Genomic DNA, 23,842 nt, shown 5'->3' on the forward strand with positions numbered 1-23,842 from the left:
AATAAATGGTTAGGAATACTTATGTATCAGGCAGTGTTAATTCTTCTAATAAACTTAGGGGGGAATAGTTGCTGTTATTATTATTGTCGTTCTGTGGATGAAGAACTGAGACATGGAGAGGAGGGACCAGAGTCATAGTTTAAACTGAGGCAGTTTGATTCCCACGACTGCACAGCCTTCTTAACCACCAGATTAAGCTGCTGTGAGGAAGTCTGCCTGCAGGAAAAGGATGACTCCAAAATAATTTCAAATGACAAAAAGATTTTGTTAGCTACCTTTGCTTCAGCCCTGGGACATTTCCTATCATGATGTGGGTAGGGTATAGATGTAGGTATCTCCTGTCAACCCCAAATTATAATAATAAAAACTACCAGACTTTGACAAATCAAGGGCGGTTCATTGTGATCACTTAGCACGAAGTGTTTGCAAAGGGTATTACAAGCATTGATTACTCATTGGTCAGATCTTACAATACTCTCGTGAGGGTTTCTCACAGCTGAGACTCTGGCCAAGTGTGTGAGAAGGGCCAGGTGAGGGATATAGAGAATCCTGGGGACTCCTGCCCCTCTAAAGCTCTTGAAAGAAATCACCAAAGCTTAAGACGCATCTCTTCAATGCCCATAAGATCATGTTTAGTACATCTGAAACTCTGGCAGGAAATACCCAGCACAGGTGGACATTTGAGCTGTTATCTCCCTATGAAGAAATTACACTTAAGAAAAACTGCTAATGATGCTGTAAGAGACTCCATTTTGTGAAATTATCTGTTTCTATTCAGGAACACTGAATCAAATGATTCTAAAAATGGGGTCAGGGTGGCGGCTGGTGACTGCCATTATGGAGGAAACTTTCCCTGGATTATTCTTTGTCTCCGCCTTATCAGGGTACAGAAGAGACTGCAGGTAATTAATATACTTGATGGCAGCTCTGAGGGTTTCCACTTTGCTGAGTCGTTTCTCCAAGTACTCTTCTGGCAGATGATGTCGGAGCTGGGCATAGCCTTCATTGACACACTTTACCCGCTGCCTTTCCCGCTCATTCCTTTTCCGGATAAAGGCCGGCCCATAGGAGTATTCACACCTTCTGTAATTTGGATAAGGCACTGGGAAGGAGAAGGGGCAGGGGTCACCATAATTTTCCATGATCAGGGAATCACTGGGAAAAGACAGCAATGGCAGGTCTTCAGAGTAAGGGGATGGCATTGGGGCATCAGGATACAGGTGGAAAGTGACCAAGGGGTCCAGATAGAAGGACCTGGTCAGTGGCAAGTGGGCAGAATCGGAGAAGGCAGGCAGCTTTTCTGGCAGATTCAAGTAGCTTCGATTGTCCATCGTTTCCTCTTTAGCCTGGAAACAAACCAAGTTGATTTATTTGGCCAGATCAAGAGAGAGCAGTACCGTTCACCTTCTCAGAAATCAATGTTTTAAAGCCCTCTGTGCTTTAATGACTAGTTTCTGAGCTCACTTTGGAAATGATGTGAGGTTACAATACATGGTGGGTAGTAAAAGAGACGATTTCTTGATGGTACAGAGAAACAGCATTAAATAACATTGACTTACTTTGTCAATTGACTCATTAACCCCTTTCAACTCTTTCAATCCTGGTGATTACAAAGATACAGCTTTAGTCGTGTAAGAGGGTCTTCCACACCCCTGAATGCTTTCTGATCCTCCTCAGATGGAAGTCTTCAACAAATGATACTATGTATCTAGAATTCAATAATGGTTTACTGTTGATTGCTATTAATTTTGAATTATACTGATTTCACACTTAGGGGAATGATCCAAAAATTTCTTTTAAAAATACATCTACTTGAGCAAAATTCATCACTTAAAGAAAAATAGTAAGTGAATAAGAGTACAGGTGGAACACAGATAATGAAGACCATGAAAGTGCATGCAAATAATTAAAGTTTGGGAACCACTGAAATACCACAATATTCAAATACATGTTGGAAACTTTACAAAGGAGTTAATGATCATGCAACCTCACAGGGATAGCGTTCTTAAATGATACCTGATATGCCAGGGGCAAAACCAAAAATAAAAATAAGAAAGGAAACTTTGGCTCTTAAAAATGCAATTTAAGATCCTTTGAATAAGAAACTCCCTAAATAAATTTAAAACAGTCAATTTACATATTTTTACTTACACAGAACTTCAAATATATTGAATGAAGTGTATCTATTTAGGGTTTTTTCCCCATTGAACATAAGGATAAAGCATGACACCCCAAGAGGTCCCACACCAAGATAGTCATTTTTTCTGAATAGGTCTTCATGCACTTCATTGATTAAACCACCATTACTTTTTGCCTTTGATTATAATAATAAAACCACAACAGATTTTACAGGGATACTGCAGCTCAGCCAGTTAATTGCTAGACAGGGTAATGCTGTAGGAAAAGAAGTGTTCTTTCAGTTATAATACCCTTGAGTTTTGATCTTGGCTTTGCCCCTTTCTAGCTCTGTGTCCTTAAGCAAGTTTCTTAACCTTTCTGAGCTTCACCTTTTTCCTATGATCAGCTGAGGTATTAACTATTCTGCAGAGTGGTTAAGATCAAATGAAAAAAAAATGTACAGGCATTAGTTCTTTTCCTCTTTCCTTTCTTTACAGATGAGTACTTATGCAGTGTCCTTTTCTAAATTGCACCTTCCAGAAAAACCTGGTTTATATTTTCCCTAACACTGGAAAATCAAACATTGATGTATGCAAAGCATATTTGTTGAGAGAGGACCATACCTAAAATGGAAAAGCAACATGAAATCTTCCCAGGGGCCTCCAGAAAAGAGGGAAATATATCTTTCTGTTCATTCCTCAGGATGTGATTTTTCAGCATTTTTAAGAATGAGGGCTTGACCTCTATGCTTGGCATGTGTAGAGAAAAAGAGGCCATCCTCCTCCCCCCAACCCTATTTATGAGCAAAATCAGATAACATTGTCCCTTGCTTCTCTACCTGAGCACAGCAACAGCCTGCAGCCCCCTACGTAATGTGTGGAGCAACCTCTAAGCCCCAGAATTCAAGTACGATGAAGTGTATTACTTTAAAGGAAAGTATGAAAAAGCCTATCCTATCTAGTATGGCTGCTGAAAGACAAAAATGACTATGGAATCAGAAAGGGCAGTACCGCTGAGGGGTGGGGGATTAGGGATGGGGAGGGTGGGAAGTGGGAGAGTGCTGTAAGAAGTCACCGTGAACACCCTGGAAAGGGGTAAAAAAAAAAAAAAATACCAGGGAAAGCTCTTTCTCATAGGGGTTTGGGGATGGGAGTGGGGTAGGGTGGGGAATGAGACAAATGTGAAATGTGCAATTAAAAATCAAAACAGGGGCACTTGGGTGTCTCAGTTAGTTAAGCATCTGCCTTCAGCTCAGGTTATGATCCCAGAGTCCTGGGATGGAGCCCCATGGTGGCTACTTCTCCCCTTCCCCCTGCTCTTGTTCCCTCTCTTCTTTCAAATAAATACAATTATTTAAACACACACACACACACACACACACACACACACACACACACACACACACAAAGATAGGGGCACCTGGGTGGCTCAGTGGGTTAAAGCCTCTGCCTTTAGCTCTGGTCATGATCCCAGGGTCCTCGGATGGAGCCCCACGTTGGGCTCTCTGCTCAGCAGGGAACCTGCTTCCTCCTCTGTCTCTGCCTGCCTCTCTGCCTACTTGTGATCTCTGCCTGCCAAATAAATGAATAAAATCTTAAAAAAAAAAATACAAAGATCAAAACGAAGGAACAAGAAAGGAAAGATTCCAAATTACTGGCCAAATGACCTAAAATAATTAACTTAAAACAAAAATCTCTAGAAGATTAAAAACTAGCCAAGATTCTGTCAAAAATAAAAAGTTGTTAAGAAAAAAGTTAGGAAATTCCCAAGGCAGGAATTCCAGGCGTTAAGACATCAAGAACAGGTATAGCAGAAGCTACAAATTAATGGCACAATGGGCATGGAGCCTGTATTTCTACATTTCTGAGAACAGCAGAGCCTGATTTCTGCCTATGGCGTTTAACAAGCCAGACTTGGCACAACAGAGTATCAAAATGCAAAGCAGATGTCAGCAAAGCCAATCACACACAAGAGTTCTTCGGGTATGGTTTTATCCTGACAGATCATTTTAATGTCTTAAACCTTGATCCAGATGAAATCTGAGTAATATACATATATGCCACAGGTACTTAAAAGTTTCTAGGCTTTAAGTAGACTATGCATAATTCTTGGGAGAAAAAAAGCTTAGTGTCTCTGTAGACACACCGATGAGAAGGTTTTTTTTATTGAGCATTTCCCAAAAGTTCACCAATCAGTGTAGTAGCATTTAAATACGATCATCTTTTATTCAAAGAGGAACATCTAATCACAACACAATAGAATGGTAGAATGAAAAAGGCAGTAAAGAAGAGAATCAAGATAGGAAGCCCAGTGGAGGACGGGAGTGTTTGTAGAAATTGAATACAAGTTTTTAAAAGAAAGCAACACAGACTATTGGTGCTGGGGCTTGGCAGCTCCAGATACACATGCATGCACAGTTAACAAATGCACCTATCCTGGAAAAATCTCGCATTTCTGTTTTCTGGGAAATAAATGATGAGGTCTTAAAGATAAAATCCTAAGATTCCGGTAGTGCTGCTGAGCATAAGAACCTCAACTTTCCAAAGATATTAAAAATACTTAGCATGCAAAAAACACAAAGCTACAACTGCACGTATAATTGCTTTATGGAATGTTAGGGATGGCAGGAATCTTAGAAATCCTCTTAACCAATCCCTCATACGCTGTGAGTTGGCTAAGCTTGCAGAGCACACAGCTGAGCAGGGGTCGGAACCTAGGACTCCTGATTTCCAAACCAAACACTTCCCACTCTTCCAGATGATCTAATCACCAGCAAAATCCGGACCCTTTAACATGTGGGCATAGGTGGTAGTTTAAGACAATGGAATATTCAGCTCATAAAATTCATCATGTATCAACTGTGCCTGGGAATTTTCTTAAAGGCCCTGTTCCTATTCTCCCCCTGTGGGCTACTCTGAAGAAGAGTCTCTTACCTGTTTTGTCGCTAAGATGCTGTATTTTGGGCTGTGTCAGACTTAACGTGATTTATAGGTGATCATTTAGGAACTATATGCAAAGTAGTTTACAGTTAAACAGAACTGCTTAGTTCTGGTTTAGCTATTTTTTCTACCTAATATGTAGGTATGACAACACATAACAATACTAAGTAGAAAGGTTTGCTTACAAAACTAGACTCTTGTAACAAATTCTTTTGTAGAAAGAATGCCTTCCCATACATCCTATTTATATGATTTTCTATCAAAATTATTTATGGAAAATCTCTGTAAGTAATAGTCTCATAATGTTGATCAATATTCTTTTAAATAGAAATTAAGGCCATAACCAGGGAGGTCAATATGAACCTAAATTCTATTAACATACTTTTAAAATTTATTTTCCTCTATTTAGACTTTATATTTTAGGTTAATTTTAAATGCACAGCTAAACGAAGAAGAAAGCACAAAGAGGGGGCACCTGGGTGGCTCAGTGGGTTAAGCCTCTGCCTTCAGCTCAGGTCATGGTCCCAGGGTCCCATGGTCCTGGGATCGAGCCCTGCATGGGGCTCTCTGCTCAGCAGGGAGCATGCTTCCCCATCTCTCTCTCCCTGCCTCTTGGCCTACTTGTGATCTCTCTCTCTCTCTCAAATAAATAAACAAAATCTTAAAAAAAAAAAAAAAGCACAAAGAGCCCCATATATACCTTCCCCTACGCATGTATGTCCACCCCCACTAGCAACATCTCACCCCAGTTCTCCACTGTATATTTTTACAACTGATGAGCAAATATTGACGCATCATCACTCAAAGACCGTACTTTACCGTAGGGTTCACTTTTGGTGTTGTACATTCTATGGGCTTTAACAAATGCATAATGACAGGTAGCCACCATTATAGTATCATACAGAATAGTTTTACTACTCCAAATAGCCTTTGTGCTCCACCTTTTCATCCCTCCCTGCCCCCAATACATGACAACCACTGATTTTTTTGTTTTGGTTTGTTTTGTTTTACTGCCTCCTTGGTTTTGCCTTTACCAGAATGTCAGAGTTGGAATCATGCAATATGTAGCCTTTTCAGATTGGCTTCTTGCTTAGTAATATGCATTTAAAGTTCCTCCATATATTTTTATGGCTTGATAACTCATTTCTTTTTAATGATGAATAATATTCCATTGTCTGGATGTATCTATTCACCTACTGAAAGACATCTTGGTTCCTTCCAAGTTTGGACAATTATGGATAAAGCTGCTATAACCATCCATGTACAGGTTTTTGTGTGGACATAAGATTTCAATTATTTAGGTAAATTCTGATGAGTGTGATTACTGGATCATATAAGTTCATGTTTAATTTTGTTAAGAAACTGCCAGACTGTTTTCCAAAGTGGCTGTACCATTTTGTATTCCCAACAGCAATGAATAAGAGTTCCTGTTGCTCCACACCCACACTAGCATTTGGTGTTGTCAGTGTTCTGAATTTTGGCTCTTCTAATTGGTGTGTGGTAGTATTTCATTGTTGTTTTAATTTGTAAGTCCCTAAGGACATGATATGAAACATCTTTCATATGCTTATTTTCCATCTGTCTATCTTCTTTGGTGAGGTGTCAGTTCAGGTGTTTGGCCCATTTATAGTCAGGTTGTCTTATTGTTGAGTTTTTTGTTTTTTGAAGATTTTATTTCTTTATTTGACAGAGAGAGATCACAAGTAGGCAGAGAGGCGGGCAGGCTCCCCGCCTAGCAGAGAGTCCGACACAGGGCTCGATCCCAGGACCCTGAGATCATGACCCAAGCCTAAGGCAGAGGCTCAACCCACTGAGCCACCCAGGCGCCCCTTATTGTTGAGTTTTAAGAATTCTTGGTATATTTTGGATAATAGGACTTTATCAGATATGTCTTTTGCAAATATTTTCTCTCAGTCTGTGGCTTGTCTTCTCATTTTTTCACATTGTCTTTCAGAGTACAAGTTTTAATTGCAATAAACTCCAACTTCTCATCATTACTTTCTTTCATGATTCATGTTTTTTGTCTTTGATCTAAAAGATTATCACCAAACCAAAGGTCATCTAGATTTTCTCCTATATTATCTTCTAGGAGTTTTAGTTTTATGTCTTTCATTTAGGTCTATAATTCATTTTGAGTTAATTTTTTGAAGGGTGTAAGGTCTGTGTCTTGCTTTTTTTTTTTTTAATGTGGATGTATAGTGGTTCCAGCACCATCTGTTGAAAATGCTTTTCTTGGGACACCAAGGTGGCTGCCAGTTAAGTGTCTGCCTTTGGTTTAGGTCATGATCCCACGGTGCTGGAATCGAGTCCCACATCATGCTACCTGCTGAGCAGGAAGTCTACTTTTCCTTCTGGCTCTGCCTCTCTCACTGCTTATTCTCTCTCTCTATCAAATGAATAAATAAAATAAACTCTAAAAAAAAAAAAAAAGAAAATGCTTTTCTCCATTGTATTGCTTTTGTTCCTTTGTCAAAGATCAGTTGGCTACATTTGTATGAGTCTATTTCTGGGCTCTCTGTTCTGTTTTATTCTTTAGTCAATATCACACGGACACCCACTTGATTACTGTAGTTTTATAGTTAAGTCCTAGAGTTAGCATCAGTCCTCCAACTTTGTTCTCTTCCATTAATACTGTGTTTGCTTTTCTGGGTCTTTTGCCTGTTTGTATAAGCTTCAGAATCAGTTTGTTGATATCTAGAAGACAACTTGCTGAGATTTTGGCTGGGATGGTGTTGAATCTATAGACCATTAGAAAGGACTAAGATCATGTTAATATTGAGTCGTCCTATCCAAGGATAGGGAATCTCTCTCCATTTATTTAGTTCTTTGATTTCTTTCATCAGTTTTGTAGTTTTCCTCATGTATATTTTTTTAGATTTAATACCTTTTTCATTCTGGGGGTGCTAATGTAAAAGGTACTATGTTTCTAATTTCCCTTGTTCATTGATAGTAAACAGGAAAGCAATTGACCTCTGTACATTAACCTTCCATCTTGCAAACTTTGTATAATCACTTAGTTCCAGGAGTTTTAGGGTTTTGTCAATTCTTCAGGATTTTCTATGTAAACAATCATGTCATCTGTAAACAAGACAGTTTTATTTCTTCCTTCCCAATCTGCATACCTTTTATTTCCTTTTCTTATTATTGTATTAGCTAAAATTTGCAGTATGATGTTGAAAAGAAGGTGATGAGAGAGGGTGTCCTTGCCTTATTCCTCATCTTAACAGGAAAGTTTTTGTTTCTATTAAGTGTGATGTTAGCTCTAGGTTTCTGTAGATGTTCTTTATAAAGTTAAAAGGATTTCTCCTCTATTCTTAGTTTACTGAGGTTTTTTTTGTTTTGTTTTGTTTTTAATCATAAATGGGTGTCGGATTGTGTCAAATGCTTTTTTTTTTGCATCTATTAATAGAACCATGTCATTTTTCTTCTTTAGCCTGTTGCTGTGATAGATTTAATTGATTTTTGAATGTTCAATCAGACTTACATACCTGAGATAAATTCCACTTGGTTGGTAGTTGAACTTACTTACATTTTTTAATACTAACAATAAAATCTGGATGCCTGGGTGGCTCAGTCAGTTAAGCATCTGCTGTGGGGTTAAGGTCCTGGGATCCTTGCTCAGCAGGGAGCCTGCTTCTGCCTCTGCCTGCTGTTCTCCCTGCTTGTGCTCACCCTCTTGTCTCTCTGGCAAATAAATAAATAAAATATTTTTTAAAAATCTGTTTAAAAAAAAAAACACTAACAATAAAATCAGTAATTTCAGGTTAGGTTTGTTGGTTTACAATTTTTTTTTTACTAACCAAAAACCCATTAAGAATTCCTTAAACCTCAACCTTACTAATTTAATGTGATTTATTTATAACTTTTTGCCAAGAATTTCTTTGAATAAGCCATCCTTCATGCATTTTTTCTTCATAAATTTTAATCTCTCAGTTCATCAAAATATTTGTATACGTTCAGAGCCCCATCTAATTACCATACATTTCTACTTTCTTCCTTTTTCTCCACATGCACACTCAGATAATTTAGTACTGATATTTTATGATGAAACACTGTAATAAAACAGTAGTCTCATAACAGGGTACCAAATGTCTTTGTTTGTTATTTTGAGTTTGAGTTTATTACACAGCAAAAAGGAGGAGAGAAACACTGGTGTCTTAAAAATTATTTTTATTGTTACATTCCAAAGAGGACATAGGAGGAAAAAAGCCAGTTATCCAATAACTGTTACACCTCTCAGAGAGAGGCACCCAGAAAGGAACTCCAGTCTTAGTTCAAAGCTGCACACACTAGAGCTCAAACAGCTGCCTCTCCACCTGACCGGAAACGTTGACAAATGTGTGTATGTCACCAATCCAGAGACGCTTGGGTTCAAAGAAAATTCCTTTATTGCAAGTGTCCAAGCTCTTAGGATTCATCCTTAGAGATACTAAAAGATGAGAAAGACCACACACACTGGACTATGTTTAGTCAGTAGAGTAAACCAGCAAATTGCCAGTTTGTTCTAGGATGCATTGCATCAGACATCACAGTACATGAGGAAAATATGCATTTTATGAAGAGCCACCAGGTAGTTCAGATCCACTTTACCATGAAGTGCAGTCACAGGCCAACCAGATACCTAGATAATATAGTCAGTGCAAAATTCAAATGGGTAATTCAGGGCTTTGATGAGGCTGGCTACACTGCAAAATAGAAATGAAACTTGAAAATAGAATGTTAAATCTATTTACAAAAGCTTGTTTGGTAAAGTGACTTGAGAAAAGTTATGTTAACCACTTCCCAGCATCCCTGCCCTCCTCTGCCAGAAAGAAAAACAAACAGATAAACAAACAAACAAAAAAACACCTGAAAATTACCTTGAAAACCAAGTTAAAACTGTGTGGTGAAATAGAGAGTGCTTGTTCCAGGTAAAGGACTTCAAGATAATTTATAGGCAGGCTTATTTTTATTAGTAAAAGTCACAAATAGGAAAAAGGTTAATTGGCCAACATTGAGATGTGTGCTCTTAAAAATGTCTGTATTAATACGTTAACAAGAAAAGAAAATACCAAGCACACTTCTGTTTCCAATTCTGAATTTCCCAGCAAGAGTTGGTGAACTCAACAGGGTAGTAAAACAAAACCCAGGAAAACTCAGTCAATTTTTTTCAGTTGTCTGCCTCATTTTTTTCTAATCACCTTCAATTTGATTTCCAGTTAGCTGAGGACAACATGACGGTCAAAGACGGATTTTCGCTGCTCTTGAACTTGAAGCTTCCAGCGCTGCTGTGCATACTCTACCTTATTCAGTACATTGGCTCGACTGCGGGAGCGGGCCAGCACGTCGTGAGCATTTGCAAAAGGCTGGTGATCCTGCAAGTCCAGGAATGGTGAACATCAGAGATGGCATTATCAGGGTACAACACACACAAAAGGGCAATTATCCAGCCAGAGATAGGAGCAGCTAGATTTTATAAACAGACCATCTCTTGGGGCCAAGGACTCCCAGGCACTCAAGTGCCAGAAGTAGGATGAACTCAACAACAGAAATGGGTGGTTCAAGTAGCTTAAGTGATGAGAAGGTATTTGTGAAATGTTTCCATGAGTCATCATTTCCAAAGACATATCCCATAAGAAGCAAGTACCAAGACAAAGACAGTGGTCATTAATGTTAAAGGCCAGCCTTCCCTGACAGGTAGGGGAAAGAAAATCGACTTTCATGTTAAAATTCACATGTTACAGATATGGGAAGTAGAGCTTTTCCTCGCTGTATTCAATACTATATAGCTAATCTGGCAGAGGAAAGACTTGTCTTTTAATTTCTTGACTCCCATTATATTAGAATTGTTGCTTGTCATCTTAGGGCCGGCCACATTCACGATTGGGAGATGGATCTGATCTTAACTGGTTTTGGTATTTCCCTGCACCTTTAACACACACACTAAATGGACTGGTTTCCAAAATCCTTTTCATTTCCCTCTCCTCCAATCTGTAATGAAGAGACGCAACTCAAGGGCTACAATCCCCCTCTATTACCAAGGACAGTAAGGATTTATTACTTGAGCATTTTTATTAGATGAACACCTGAATCTTTCACTGCTGAGCACTCAGGGGCTTCCATGTGAGCTGCTGTCTTAAGAAAGAGGATATTGAAGGGTTACCCCAAACCAACCTATCCTGGTCAAAGTAAACCAATGCCACTGATGTTTGTAGTCATGACACAGGAAACCACCATGCTAATCTATCTATGAAAGAGATATAAACACAGCTGCCTAAATGACAAAAAGCATTCAATACTAATTTATTGCTTCTGTTTGCCCTTTCCTTGATCTCTTTTTCCTGAACCCTGTGTTAGCAAAGCTTCTAAATGTTCCAAAATAGGATCCAAGTCAACAAGTTGTACCTCTTACATTAACCTTGCCTCAAAGAAAGAAATATTATTTTGCATGCATGTTTGCCAAAGCTCTATTATACATCCAAGGCAGGAGTCAGCATGTCTATAGAGAGCTGTGCATAACCATAACAACTTTAACTACATGGAGCTACCATGCCTGGTTGTCTTTCACTTATACAATGTCTACATTTCAAAGACTTCAAAAAGTTTTCTATAAGGAATCTTTCCCTGCCTTCTTTACTGAAATTTCCTCAACTTTTTCCTTAATTTAGGTAACAACTGTTACAAGACAAGGAAAGAGGACGATCCATTTTTAAAATTTTTAACCTTACAAATGAAGATAGTAAAAACAATTTCATAAAGTTCAAAATGTTTCAAAGATTTAAGAAAAAAAAGTCAGGAATGAGGGAGGCTAAAGTTGTTGGATTACTTGATTTCCCATAAGGAAATAAACCGATCCAAGGTCATCTAACAAATGAACACAACACTTAGCTCACCTCACCTTGACTTGGTGTCGTATCATCTCAACACACCGATTTTGTTCAAGAAGATTAAAATGACTCTATGGGAATACAGTGCTTCAATGAACTTGTATATAAAATAGTATTACCATTAGTTTGTTTTGACATAAACAAGACTGGGAAGAAGGATGTACTTTAACAGGAAAGCAGTTCTCAATTTCATAGACCTGTTGTCTACCCTTCAAGGTAGAGGGAGAAAAACTTTCCTAACGAACAAATTTAAAGGACTAAACAAACCGGTTAATCCTTTTGGTCCATTTTCCACCTATCAGAACAAGAATGAACTAGCTGCTCGTGGTCATGGGTGCTAGAAGAATGCAAATAGAGATTTACCCTTTTTATATGTTTGTTCTTTTTACACCTGATAAAATTACAATAAACACAAAACATGTTTTAATGCAATGCTTTGATAATAGCAATGATGTGTCATGGATACATGATAGGATAAATATTGTGACTACTTGCAGTGAGTTTCTTAACTATTTGTACTACCTCTCACTTGATTTAAAATGCTCTACACTGAACAAAAATGAAAGAATGTAACTGAGAATTTAACAAAGACATTTTTAAAAGCAGATAAACAGTCAAGAATTCTCTGTTAAGATAAGCAACAACTGTAGGAATTTAAATTTAACTTTTTTGATACAGAGTTGTTACCAGAAATTCACAGCTAGAGGTTAGAAAACCTCTCTCTGCCCAGAATCAATTCAATAGATAGCTCAGAGTTAGTCAGGACTCTCAGAGATAACGTTTTCAGTTAATGTATACACAGAATTGATTACTGATGAACAAAATGGTTAGTAAGCACATGACCCCACCAATCAAATGTTTTTCCTACATGTTTTCACCTACATAGTTGTGCACCCATTTCTTTTATGTTCTATGTGCACTACGTTAATAATGTTTATTTCTAAAATCAGGAACCAAATATTTAATACTGTAAAGGATATAGTTTAAGTCAGACTTTCTATCTATCCATATGCCTATTAAGAAATAGTTTATGTGGCTTTTGATACATAACATTTTCATATGTTAGTTCTCATCTGGGGGTGATTTTGTTCCCCAGGGACATTTGGCGATATCTGTGGACACTTCTGATTATCATGATTGGGATGACAGGGGTAACTGGCATCAGGTGGGCAGAGGTCAGGGATGCTGCTCAGTATCTTACAATGAACAGGAAACCCCCCACAACAAAGAATTATCCAACCGAAAATGTCAGTGTTGTTGAGGCTGAGAAATATCTGTCATATGCGAATGAAAAGTGACATGAGAACAGTTTTGGAGACTCTAATGCTTCTGGTACACAACCTCCTGTCCTTCTAGCTCTCTTTCCCCAATTTGTCCCATATGCTTAGTTTTTGACCACAACAGATCTCAGTCTTGACCTTTCTCCCAGCCTATCAATAATCCCCTCCTGGAATTCTTCAAAAATGAATCGGCATTTCTTACATGATTAAAAATAAAAGGTGGAAACATACTATAATTAGTCATTTCTTTTACATGTCTGTTTCTATTTTGTTCATCTCCCTATTCCTAGTTCCTAGCAGAGGACCTGATACAAGTCCAACTCATTATGTGCTGGTCGAGTTCATAAGGAAGCAAGGGAAAAAGAGGCAAGCAGAAATGTTTCTTTATAAGTTCTTGACAAAACATAAATCAAATCTTGCCTGAATAAGTTGAGTATTTGTAACTGATATTTGTATGATAACAATATATTGATCAAAAAGCAGGCTCTGTCTGTAGTAATAACTCAAGCCATCCAGTCAAAATTCCCTCTTCTCATCTTTTCTCAACAGGTCCACAAGCCATTCCAAGATAAAAGGACTTTTGACTATAGTTAGCAAGGGTTCACCCTGGGTTTAGCTTTTAGAATTGGTTCTTGAAACTCTTGAATTTTATCAATTTTAAGGAACCTAGGCCAATAAAGTAATCCAAAATAAAAAGTAATTTCTAAAAATAATTATATATATAGAATAATAAAATGCTGAAAAATTTGAAAATAGGCCCAAAGAGGTTAATGATAAAACAACATAATTCTAAGCTATACTGACTGAATAACAAGTTTGTGGACTATGTCAATTACCAGACATCTTTTTTTTTAAATTACCAGACATTTTTGAATGAAGTAATGTTAATACAAAAAGGAAACCACAAAATAATTTACACACTGATTAAACCAATTATATGTATAAATAGAAATGTGTTTTTAAGAAAAGAAGAGAAGCGGGAATGATGGTTTTATTTTTCTCTAGAGATCGCAGATTTTTTAAGGAGGAGAAAAGAAATATAAAACATCAGCAGGTTATCAAGCTGCACTTCATTAAGAAAAGAACACTGTCTTCATGCTTCCCTTCACTAAAGCCTCTTTGCCTTCTATATATTTGGTCATGTTGCCAAGAATAGTATCCAGACAGGAGCTTGGGGAGAAATCTATCTCAGAAGCTTTTCTTGGTGTAAACATGGAAAGGCAATGAAAATTGTGCCCTTGATACTAAAGGGCAAAGCCTTATACAGCACAGTCACCAAGGATCATCAATTTAGACCGCCATATTGATGGCTATCCAGAGCAATTTCCTCATGAAGAGACATATTAAAATTAAAACAGTCCTTAGCTTACCTAGTTGAGGATCTGCCCCAGCACAGAAACATCTATATGTAACTATTTTTCACTTGCTCTTTATATCATATGGTGACAGAGATTGGCCATACACCAGCTGAGACATGCCAAGTACTTACCCCAACATCGTCATCGCTCTGTATCAATTGTGAGTGTCCAAATAGGCGTCTCTTCAGTATGGGCTCAACCAGGGTAAGGTATACCATGTACAGAAGCAGAAGGCCCAAAATGGAGAGATAAATTATAATGGTAACCTGAAGGAAGTTGAAAGTAAGTTACATCTCTATTCAAGCCAAGAAATCAGAATTTTGTGTAATAATAGTGAAACCACAGCGAAGACTGATTTTTCTGCTAAGCATATAGGATTTCTATACAAACTAGATTCCAACATAAATTCAACTCTTCACCAAAATATTATTTAAAGAAAAAGAGAAAAGAGAGCATTTTGTCTTTGGGATCTTATTATGAGTCTTTAAAACTCCATCTTCACCTACTGCAAATCATTTGTCACCACTACTCGCACACCAGTTTTCTTTTTTGACCTGATTACAGTGTCCTAGATTCAGCAGCATGGTGTTTAGATAACTTAAAAGAACCCTAACAAAACAACAACAAAAAGAACCCTAACACCCTAACAAAAAATGTAATTCAGATGAATTTCAACAGAATACTCTTTAAGATTAATTTAGATATACAAAAACACATTTCAGGCCAGTGATTTTCCTGAAATCTTAATCTGTACGCTGTCAAGAAGTACAGTGTGACACCTCTCTCCCCCCACTTCTAGGATGGCTATAACTAAAGATAGTACCAAATGTTAGCAAGGATGAGGCAAAACTGAATCCTCACACATTGTTGGTGGGAATGTAAAATGGGACAACCATTTTGGAAAACAATCTGGCAGTCTCTTAAAAGGTTAAAATAAACTTACCTCTCTAAGGAATCTACCTGACAGGAAAACATATATCCACACAAAGATATGTGCACAGATATTTATGACAGCATTATTCCTAATAGTAAAAATCTGGAAATAACCCAAATGTCTATCAACTGATGAATGGATAATGAAAATGTTATATTCATATAATAAAATGATATTCAGTAACAGAAAGAAATTAAATACTGATAACTTGCTACAACATGGATAAACCTCAAAAACATTATGCTAACCAAAAAGAACCAGCCACAGAAGACTGCATGTTGTATGAGTCTATTTACATGAAATATTCAGATCTGTAGAGACACAAGGCAGAATAGTGACTGTCTAAGGCTAGGGGAGGAAATGAGATTAACTGTAAATGGGCAAAGGGATCTTTCTGGAGTGATGGGAATGTTTAAATTTCCTAAAATTTATTCAATTCTACACTTACAATGAGTGACTTTTAGGGTCTATAACTTACACATCCAAAACTTAGCTGAAAAACAAAAAAGTACAGTGAGGATTTCTCTACAGGACAGCAGCCTGCTGGAGCAGGAATTCTCCCACAGAAATCTTGTAACTGTTACAGCTGACCACCCGATTCCCCACAGGCCTTTTCTCAGGGGGAAATGAATGGGAAGCTCCATATAAAAAAATTGGGGAGAAGAACGGTTAGTCACCAAAATAAAGTAATTGAATCCATTAGAGGTACAAATGGTGATGAGAGTGATCTACATTCTATTTCCTATAAAAATAAAGAAAGGAAATCTTAGAATCCAGAAATAATATTTCTGGAAATATATATATATATATATATATATATATATATTTATTTTCCCACCTCCATCCCCCGCCAACGGTTGAGAGGACAGGAAGAAAAGGGCTTAGTCATGCTGTGCTCTCACCAGCTTCTGGCATATGTGGCTCATAGAAAAGCTGGGATATCTTTCAGGATATGCTAATTACACGCAGGGCATTTTTGTGCCATTTCACATATCACACCCACATAACATGTCCTAAGCAATCCACAGAGCATCTCAATGAGGCAGGCAAAGAAAAGACCGACGGTTCCTATGGGGCTGGTATTGGGGATAAAGAAGGAAGAGGTTAGTGGCTGGTGGGGATGAGAGGGAAGAACAGTGACTGAGTGAATGAAATAGAATTCAGATGTCCAAAATTGTCTTGTTTGTCTAGATACCATCAGAAACTATTCCAGAAGCAGATGAAGTCTTTTTATTTACCTTGATCGTAACAGAGCTTCTTTCCTCATATTTGCATTCACAGCGTAGGCAGTATGCTTCTACATCAGGCCCGCGCACAGGCATGGGATCCACAACATGAAGGCAATCGCTGAAAAAAATGAGGATAAAATCTTGTTTAGCCTACCTGGATTTTCTACTTATATTGGTCAAAACTTTCATGAGATCCAGAATAATCACTGAACTTAAGAATTTAAGGAACAAATAATAAGGGAAGTGAAATCATTTGCTCCCTCAGTATTAGCAATATGGTGAGATTTAACAGTCTAAGAACCAAAAAGACACATATGTAGTAGCTATTTCTAAAAGTGCTGCTGTTAACAGTTACAAAATGCACCTGAAAAATCTCAAATGGGATCAAAACCTACTTAGCACATCAAGTTATATTTAGACTTGTTCATTTACCAAGAAAAAATTGCTTTAAATGCTTTAAAGTATCTTGGGGCATTGTTCAAATATAAGATTATCTCTTTTATGAATTAACATCAATCTTAACTGCCACAGAGTGGTATATGCATGGCTAATCACACTGAACAGTTGCTAAATTCTGAAACTCTGGAAAAAGGTCAAAAGTGCAATAAGAAACAACTACATTTTTTAAAAATTATCTTTCTAAATGAGCAAAAGCCTATTGAAAACATGGAGAAATAGGATTATGACAACAAAAGTACTTAAAAATGAAAACTGATTACCCAGAAGAAGTATATAAAAAATAATAGAAGGCTAAATGTTTTTGTTGTTGGATGTTCTTTATTTTTTCCCCATTTTCTAGGCCACTTATTTATGGCTTATGAAAAAAGCAACTCTATTAAAAAAAATCTCCCTCCACCCCAAATCTTTTCCCAGAAGCCTGCCAATTCTAGGAAATAATTAAATTATGAATTTCCCCAACTATTAAGAGCCTATTACTCTGTTCACCTTCAGCAAAAGTAGGCAAAACTCTCCTGTCCTGTCAACTGCTAGGTAATTTTCTTTTGTCATCTCTCCCTCGGGCACTTCTGACTGTCTGAAGAACCATGATAGGATCCTGTCTCGTTCCCCACATCTTTCTTAGGGGCACCCAATGCTCTAGGCTACATCTTTCCCTCTGCCTGGCAAAATCTACTTTTTCATATCCTGCTCCTTCTGAGCCATGGTATAAGAGAGAAAACCCAAAATGGCATAAATGATAAAAATTCAATCAGTTATCCCTAACAGGTAATTTGATTTTAACAAAGATACTAATGAAAAAATAAGCCTCAACTGGTAGTATGTAAGGTTCCACACTCACACCATACAAGTTTGTGTTATCTGTTCCAAGCATATAACAAAACCAGAAATGTATCCAACTTGATACAAGCAAGAAATGGACAGAGGAAGCTAAATCCCATTCAATCACAGAGGTCATCCAGGCCAACACTTCCAGAGAAGTCACCTGCACAGGGTCACAGAGTAGATTAGAAGCTAAAAAGACCAGAACCCAGGGCTCCTACCACCTAGGTTGGCTCTCCTGTAGCTCTCTGAACCTCAGGAAAATAAGACTTACCTCCTAGTTTCCCTTTTCAGCTTCAGAGCCTTCATAATAATACCTAGGAATTACTTGGGGGAACTAGGTGTTGAGTATTGAGTGTTTCTTTTTAAGTACAGATACAGTTTAATAACAAGGAGATACTAAGCCCTGTGAAAAAGTTGTGTACTGTGGGAGAGGAAGGTTGGTTCTGGCTGGCTAGTCAAAAACACAGAACCTAGACACAGAATTCAACCACTCTGAGAACTAGGCAACACCTCCCCCTAGTGCCAAAACAAGGTTATCATCAGCTAACGTCACACCCCAAACACAAACCACAGAACTCAAACTTTCCTTCTTAAGTCGATAAAGAATTAAAGCTAAAAATGGGAGAAAATAGAAGCCAGAAGGTAAAACTGTATCTAGGACCAAACAGGTATTGGAGGCTTTGTAGAGTCATAACGCCCTGATTGATCATAACCTGCTTACCCTTCTGAAACCAGTTAAAAGCTGAGAACTTATCTCCAGTACAAGGCTGAGCTGCAGGAAGGAAGCAAGGGAGAGGGGAAAGAAAAAATCGCAAAGGAGCCTTGTTTTCAACTGTTTCTTTTCAAAGATCCCTATTTTGACCAAAACCAGAGTGAATGCCATATGGTTTCGTCTGAACCTGGAATTATAAAGAGTCAGTGAAAAGATTAGCGCTAAACACTTGAACAGTGAATTCACCTGCCACTCAAATAATAGACATCATATTCTATTCCTGATAATAGATTAAACTAATTATAAGTGCTTAGTGTATTTGGAAAATGTATAGGAATAACTTAAAAACTTATATGAGCTTTCTTGTATCATAAAAGTAACTTGATGATATAAAATCTATAAGAATATAATTAAATCACTTTAAAAAAATATTTTATTTATGTATTTGAGAGAGAGACAGAGCATGAAGGAGGGAAGGCTAGAAGAAGAAGCAGACTCCCTGTTGAGCAGGGAGCCCAATGTGGGACTTGATCCCGGGACTCCAGGATCATGACCTGAGCCAAAGGCGGTTGCTTAGCCAACTGAGCCACCCAGGTGCCGTAAATCACTTTTTTAATGTGAGACAATTTAAAGGGCAGCACAGAAGTTCAGAAGAAGTTTTCAAGAAACGCTTATCTAATATCAGATTGAACTATATATATACCATTAGAAGAACAGAAAATGGCATCAGAAAAAAGAAACATGCTCAAAAAAAAAAAAAAAGAAAAAAGAAACATGCTCAAAGTCCGCCTTTTCTTTTTCAAAGTAAACCTGTAATATTGTAACCAAATGAATTTAATCTTGCTTTCAAAGTTTTGCTGATTATTTAGCTATGAAATCGGGTACATGTAAAATTTCCAAGCACTGGGAGCTTATTTTTCTTATATGCCTACCCCAGCAATATTCTATCATGTTTACAAACCATAAAACATCACAATAACATGAGAAGGAGTCCATCCATCTTGCTATAAAACAACTGCTACGCTGCCCCTGGTGGCTCAGTGGGTTAAGCCTCTGCCTTCGGCCTAGGTCATGATCTCAGGTTCTTGGGATCAAGCCCCACATCGGGCTCTCTGCTCAGCAGGGCGCCTGCTTTTCTCTCTTTCTCTCTCTCTGCCTGCCTCTCTGCCTACTTTTGATCTCTCTGTCAAATAAATAAATAAAATCTTAAAGAAAAAACTGCTTCCCAATCATTTTATGCTGTATGTAGAAAAGCTATTATTTGTAAGATCCATAAATAGAGAAGGCTGCTGGTGACTAGTGAGTCAAGATCCCAGTCATCACAGGCCTGCTTGATACTCCAAGGGCTGAGGGAGCAACTTCTTGATATAGGTAAATCCACAGCACACCAACAGGGAAACAAGGATATACGTGGCTCATGCCCATTCCATCCTGAGCCTTTTGAATTTTTTTTTTTTTAAGATTTTACTTATTTTTTGACAGAGAGAGCGAGAGAGAGAAAACAAGCAGGGGGAGTGGGAGAGAGCGCAGCAGCTGGGCAGGGAGCCTGATGTGGTTCTTGATGTGGAGTTTGATGTGGAACTTGATCCCAGGACCCTGGGATCATGACCTGAGCTGAAGGCAGGCGCTTAATGATTGAGCCACCCAGGTGCCCCTCCTTTTGACACTTTTAAACAGTCTCCTATATTTGACAATATATCATTAAAACCTACAAGTTGTGCAAAGCATAACCCAGATAAAGGAGGCTTGCTTACCTTCCACAGAAAAGCAAGAGAGACTAAAATTTAAGAGGGCACAGGAAGGTAGCTATGGCCAGTGTAGGTGCTACGAACTCAGCTCTGTCCATTATAAAACCCTCCCTACTTGGGGCTTAGTGTTTTGGCTATATTCCTTTATGTTTATGTCACACACTCAGTGCCTTACTCTCACTTTTTCAAATAGAAGTGGAATTTGACATACTTAAAAAGAAATACAGATGACCCTTGAACAACAGGCTGAAATGCATGGGTCCACTTGTATGCAAATTTTTCCAGTAGATACAGTACAGTACTGCAGATGTATTTTCTCTTCCCTATGATTGTCTTAGTAACATTTAATCCAGTTTACTTTATTGTAAGAGTATAGTATATAATGCATATAACATGTACAATGTGTGTGAATCAACTGCTTGTTTTATTGGTAAGGCTTCTGGTCAACAGTAGGCTATTAGCAGCTAAGTTCTGGGGGAGTCAAAAGTTACTTGCAGATTTTTGACTGTGTCAGGTTCAGCACACCTGAGCCCTATGTTGTTCAAGGGTCAATTGTATTTAAAAAGAAAACAATACATTGGATGAACATTCTGGGCTAACAATGACAACCACAAAAAGAAATCTGACAGGCAATTCAGTAATCTAGAATACTTACCAATCTTTTTGGGATATGTTCTTATTATAAATATGCCCAGAATTATCTTTATAGGGCGGACAGATACATTTACATCGGACATCCTCGAAATTCTGCAACAAAAATGGAAACTTAGTATAGCTTGTTAACAGGTTAGCAACAGTATTTAAAAAAACTGCACCATATACATTTTGCTAAGCATCCCCTGTCAAATATTCTAAAACAATTCATTTTGACAGACAGTTTCTTCTTGGTAATGCTAATGAATCTGCATATACATTACATAAAATTATTTTGAAATAATACCTGTACGTGATCTGTGATTTATTAATGACATTTGTAGGTCACGTGACAGTCCAACTGTGCTAATGTTATCACCAGCTACCTGCCAGTAAAAAGACACAGTAGACAAATAACTGTGCCTGCATATAAGAATCCGATTACAAAAGGATGAGGAATAATCAAACTACAAATTACTCTCAAAACAAGTCACAATTCTAATCACAATCCTTTCACCCTTCAGTAGAATGGCACTAATATGGACAAAGGGGGTCCTACCAGAACTCTACAGAAGGGTGAAATTGTAGAGGCATTCAGCTATATTTAGAAAGGAAGTACACAAGGGAAGTAGCTGGAGTCTAACTGAGATCAGTTTGGTCTACTCTTCCCAGGAAACTTTGCTTCTAATCCCTGGTGGACAGAGAGGATAAGTACTGATAAAGCAAGTTTCAAGACGTGGAGAAAGAGGTGACTAAATATATGAGTACAGGGACTAGGAGAAGTTTCATCGGCAAAGGGGAATTTATCTGAGAAGGCAAATGGCTCATTAGTCCCCAGAGGACAAGGCCTACTGTTCCTATATATGGTGCTATGTCTGGCAGAGCTGTTGACAACACGTTCATTCAGCCACCACTTAGTGAGCATTTGTTCAGTGCTGGACCCTGTGCTCAATGAAGTGGATTCAGATAAGTGTAAGACATGGTCTCTGCCAGTAATGAGGACACACCCTAGTAATGGAGACTGTCAGATAAATACATCATTACGATACACTATTAAAGTGATGACAGGAGATATGCAGAGGACGCCAGTAATGTTTTGAAAGACAGGATACTTGCTGTTGTCCCTATTGCTGGTGGGAGGCAGGAAAGATTTCTAAAAGAACTCCTGATCAAACCACCCCCCCCATCTGTCCCCATTTAACCTATCTTTCCCAGCCCCTGTATTTAAAGATATTCTCCATTAAAGCTCCTATTTTTAAAAGATGCAAATTTCATTGTTTTCCCACCATATTAATGTGAATTCCTTCTGTTTTCCCCTGTAAAGAACTAAGTTGTCAAGAAGGAAGCACAAGTGTGTACCAGGGCAGAGCAGGTCTGGAGGGTAGGAGCATGAAGCGGACTAAAAGAGTAGCATGAAGAGGCATGAGAAGGGCCCAGAAGTGGAGCAGGGGGAAAGGCTACAACCTCACCTGCCTTGCAGTTTGGACCCTTCCTTCTCCACTAAAATACCAGAAGAAAGAAGGCAAAAAGGGGGCCAAGAGATCCTGGAGGGAGTTAGGTCAGAATATCAGGCTGGTGAGACTTTGGGTAGGTCCTACTGGCAAGGAAGGCTGCCAGGAGAGGCAAGTTCCTACACTGGGAAGGGAACTGGTTCAGGGATGAGTTGAAATGAGTTAGTTCCTAACCGGGAAGATCTCCGTGAGTTGGGGGTTTCTTGTAATTTTGATTTAGGGAACAGGGGGCGGGGCAGGAAGAGGGCTGTCTCTGAGGCAGGTGGAGGACGGTGGTAGACTTAAGGAGCTTAAGGGTGGAAAGTTAAAGGCTCTCAGAGTTGGAAAGGTAAAGTTTGAGGTGGGTGCTGTCGGGGCTGGGAAGGGAGATGGCTAGGAGGTGGAGGACTTGGGTCCCAGCCGTGGGCACGGTGAAGACTGGGTGGAGCTGGGGACGGAGGCAGGGTATCCGGCGGGAAAGAGGGGGAGAAGTGTCAGGGCTACGGGTGGCAGTGGGGGTGGCAGTGACTGTCACAACGTCAGGGCTGGAGGGCTAGAGCGCTAGCAGGCAGTTTGGTGCTATCAGGCAGTATGCGGGTGTTGCAAGGGCTGTGAAGCCAGGGGTCGGGCCATCAGGGTTGGGAGAGGAATGGGTAGGGAGCAGGTTGACAGACTCAGTTTCCGCAGGGCCGGAGGAGGGGAGGAGCTCCGGTCTGGAGCGAAGGCTGGGCGGACTCACCTTGGCGGCGTCTGACAGCTGCACCAGCAGCAGCACTGAGAGCGCCAGGCAGGACAGGCTGAGCAAGGAGCCAAGCCGAAGGAAGCCTCCCCACAGGGTCGCCATCGCTGCCAGGCCCAGCGGTTCCCACAGCCCGGAGCCCCCGAGACCTGCTCCCGGCTGGGGCTCCGGCTCGGGATCCGGCTCGGGCTCGGGCTCCTCCGCCCGCACTTCCGTCTGGGCCTTGGCGTCACCGACCGCGCCGGGTCAGCTACAAAAAGCATCCGCCCCGGAAACGGTTCCGGGTGCGCAGGGCCCGGAGGCTGCGCTGTGCCCGCGCCTCTCCGGCGTGCTCCGGCGAGGAAATCGAAGGGGGCGCTTCTAGCCCGGCAGCCTCGGCCCAACAGAGCTTTGGGGCGCGAGGCTGTCTTTCTTGGGCGCAGAAGCAGCGGGGGCTGTGGACCGCCAGTGCCCTGGGAAGTCCTCTCGCCCAGGGAGACCCCCAGCAAACACGGGATCTCAGACGCGAGCCTCCC

General features: G+C 39.4%; 2 protein-coding genes across 5 annotated transcripts; both read right to left on the reverse strand.

Moving 5' to 3' along the window:
* Positions 1-373: 373 nt before the first annotated feature.
* ASCL3 (achaete-scute family bHLH transcription factor 3) lies at positions 374-8,609 on the reverse strand. 3 transcript variants are annotated; one of them, XM_032359652.1, is made up of 2 exons: positions 8,587-8,609; positions 374-1,346 (listed from the first exon to the last, which is right to left on the reverse strand). In XM_032359652.1, the coding sequence occupies exon 2, from the start codon at positions 1,329-1,331 to the stop codon at positions 789-791; it is 543 nt and encodes a 180-aa protein (XP_032215543.1). In that variant the 5' UTR covers positions 1,332-1,346; positions 8,587-8,609; the 3' UTR covers positions 374-788. The 3 variants fall into 3 exon arrangements, with proteins under 3 accessions (XP_032215543.1, XP_032215542.1, XP_032215541.1); XM_032359651.1 differs by lacking the exon at positions 8,587-8,609 and adding an exon at positions 5,052-5,572; XM_032359650.1 differs by lacking the exon at positions 8,587-8,609 and adding an exon at positions 1,560-1,649.
* Positions 8,610-9,210: 601 nt separating this feature from the next.
* Positions 9,211-23,547, reverse strand: TMEM9B (TMEM9 domain family member B). Of its 2 annotated transcripts, XM_032359649.1 has the most exons (6): positions 23,328-23,406; positions 21,406-21,484; positions 21,121-21,212; positions 16,734-16,842; positions 14,693-14,827; positions 9,211-10,411 (listed from the first exon to the last, which is right to left on the reverse strand). In XM_032359649.1, the coding sequence occupies exons 4-6, from the start codon at positions 16,815-16,817 to the stop codon at positions 10,256-10,258; spliced, it is 375 nt and encodes a 124-aa protein (XP_032215540.1). In that variant the 5' UTR covers positions 16,818-16,842; positions 21,121-21,212; positions 21,406-21,484; positions 23,328-23,406; the 3' UTR covers positions 9,211-10,255. The 2 variants fall into 2 exon arrangements, with proteins under 2 accessions (XP_032215540.1, XP_032215539.1); XM_032359648.1 differs by lacking the exon at positions 21,406-21,484 and having other exon boundaries at positions 9,215-10,411; positions 23,328-23,547.
* Between the last annotated feature and the right edge of the window lie 295 nt (positions 23,548-23,842).

This window comes from Mustela erminea, chromosome 9 (genome assembly GCF_009829155.1).
Source record: "Mustela erminea isolate mMusErm1 chromosome 9, mMusErm1.Pri, whole genome shotgun sequence".
Lineage (NCBI taxonomy): Eukaryota > Metazoa > Chordata > Mammalia > Carnivora > Mustelidae > Mustela > Mustela erminea.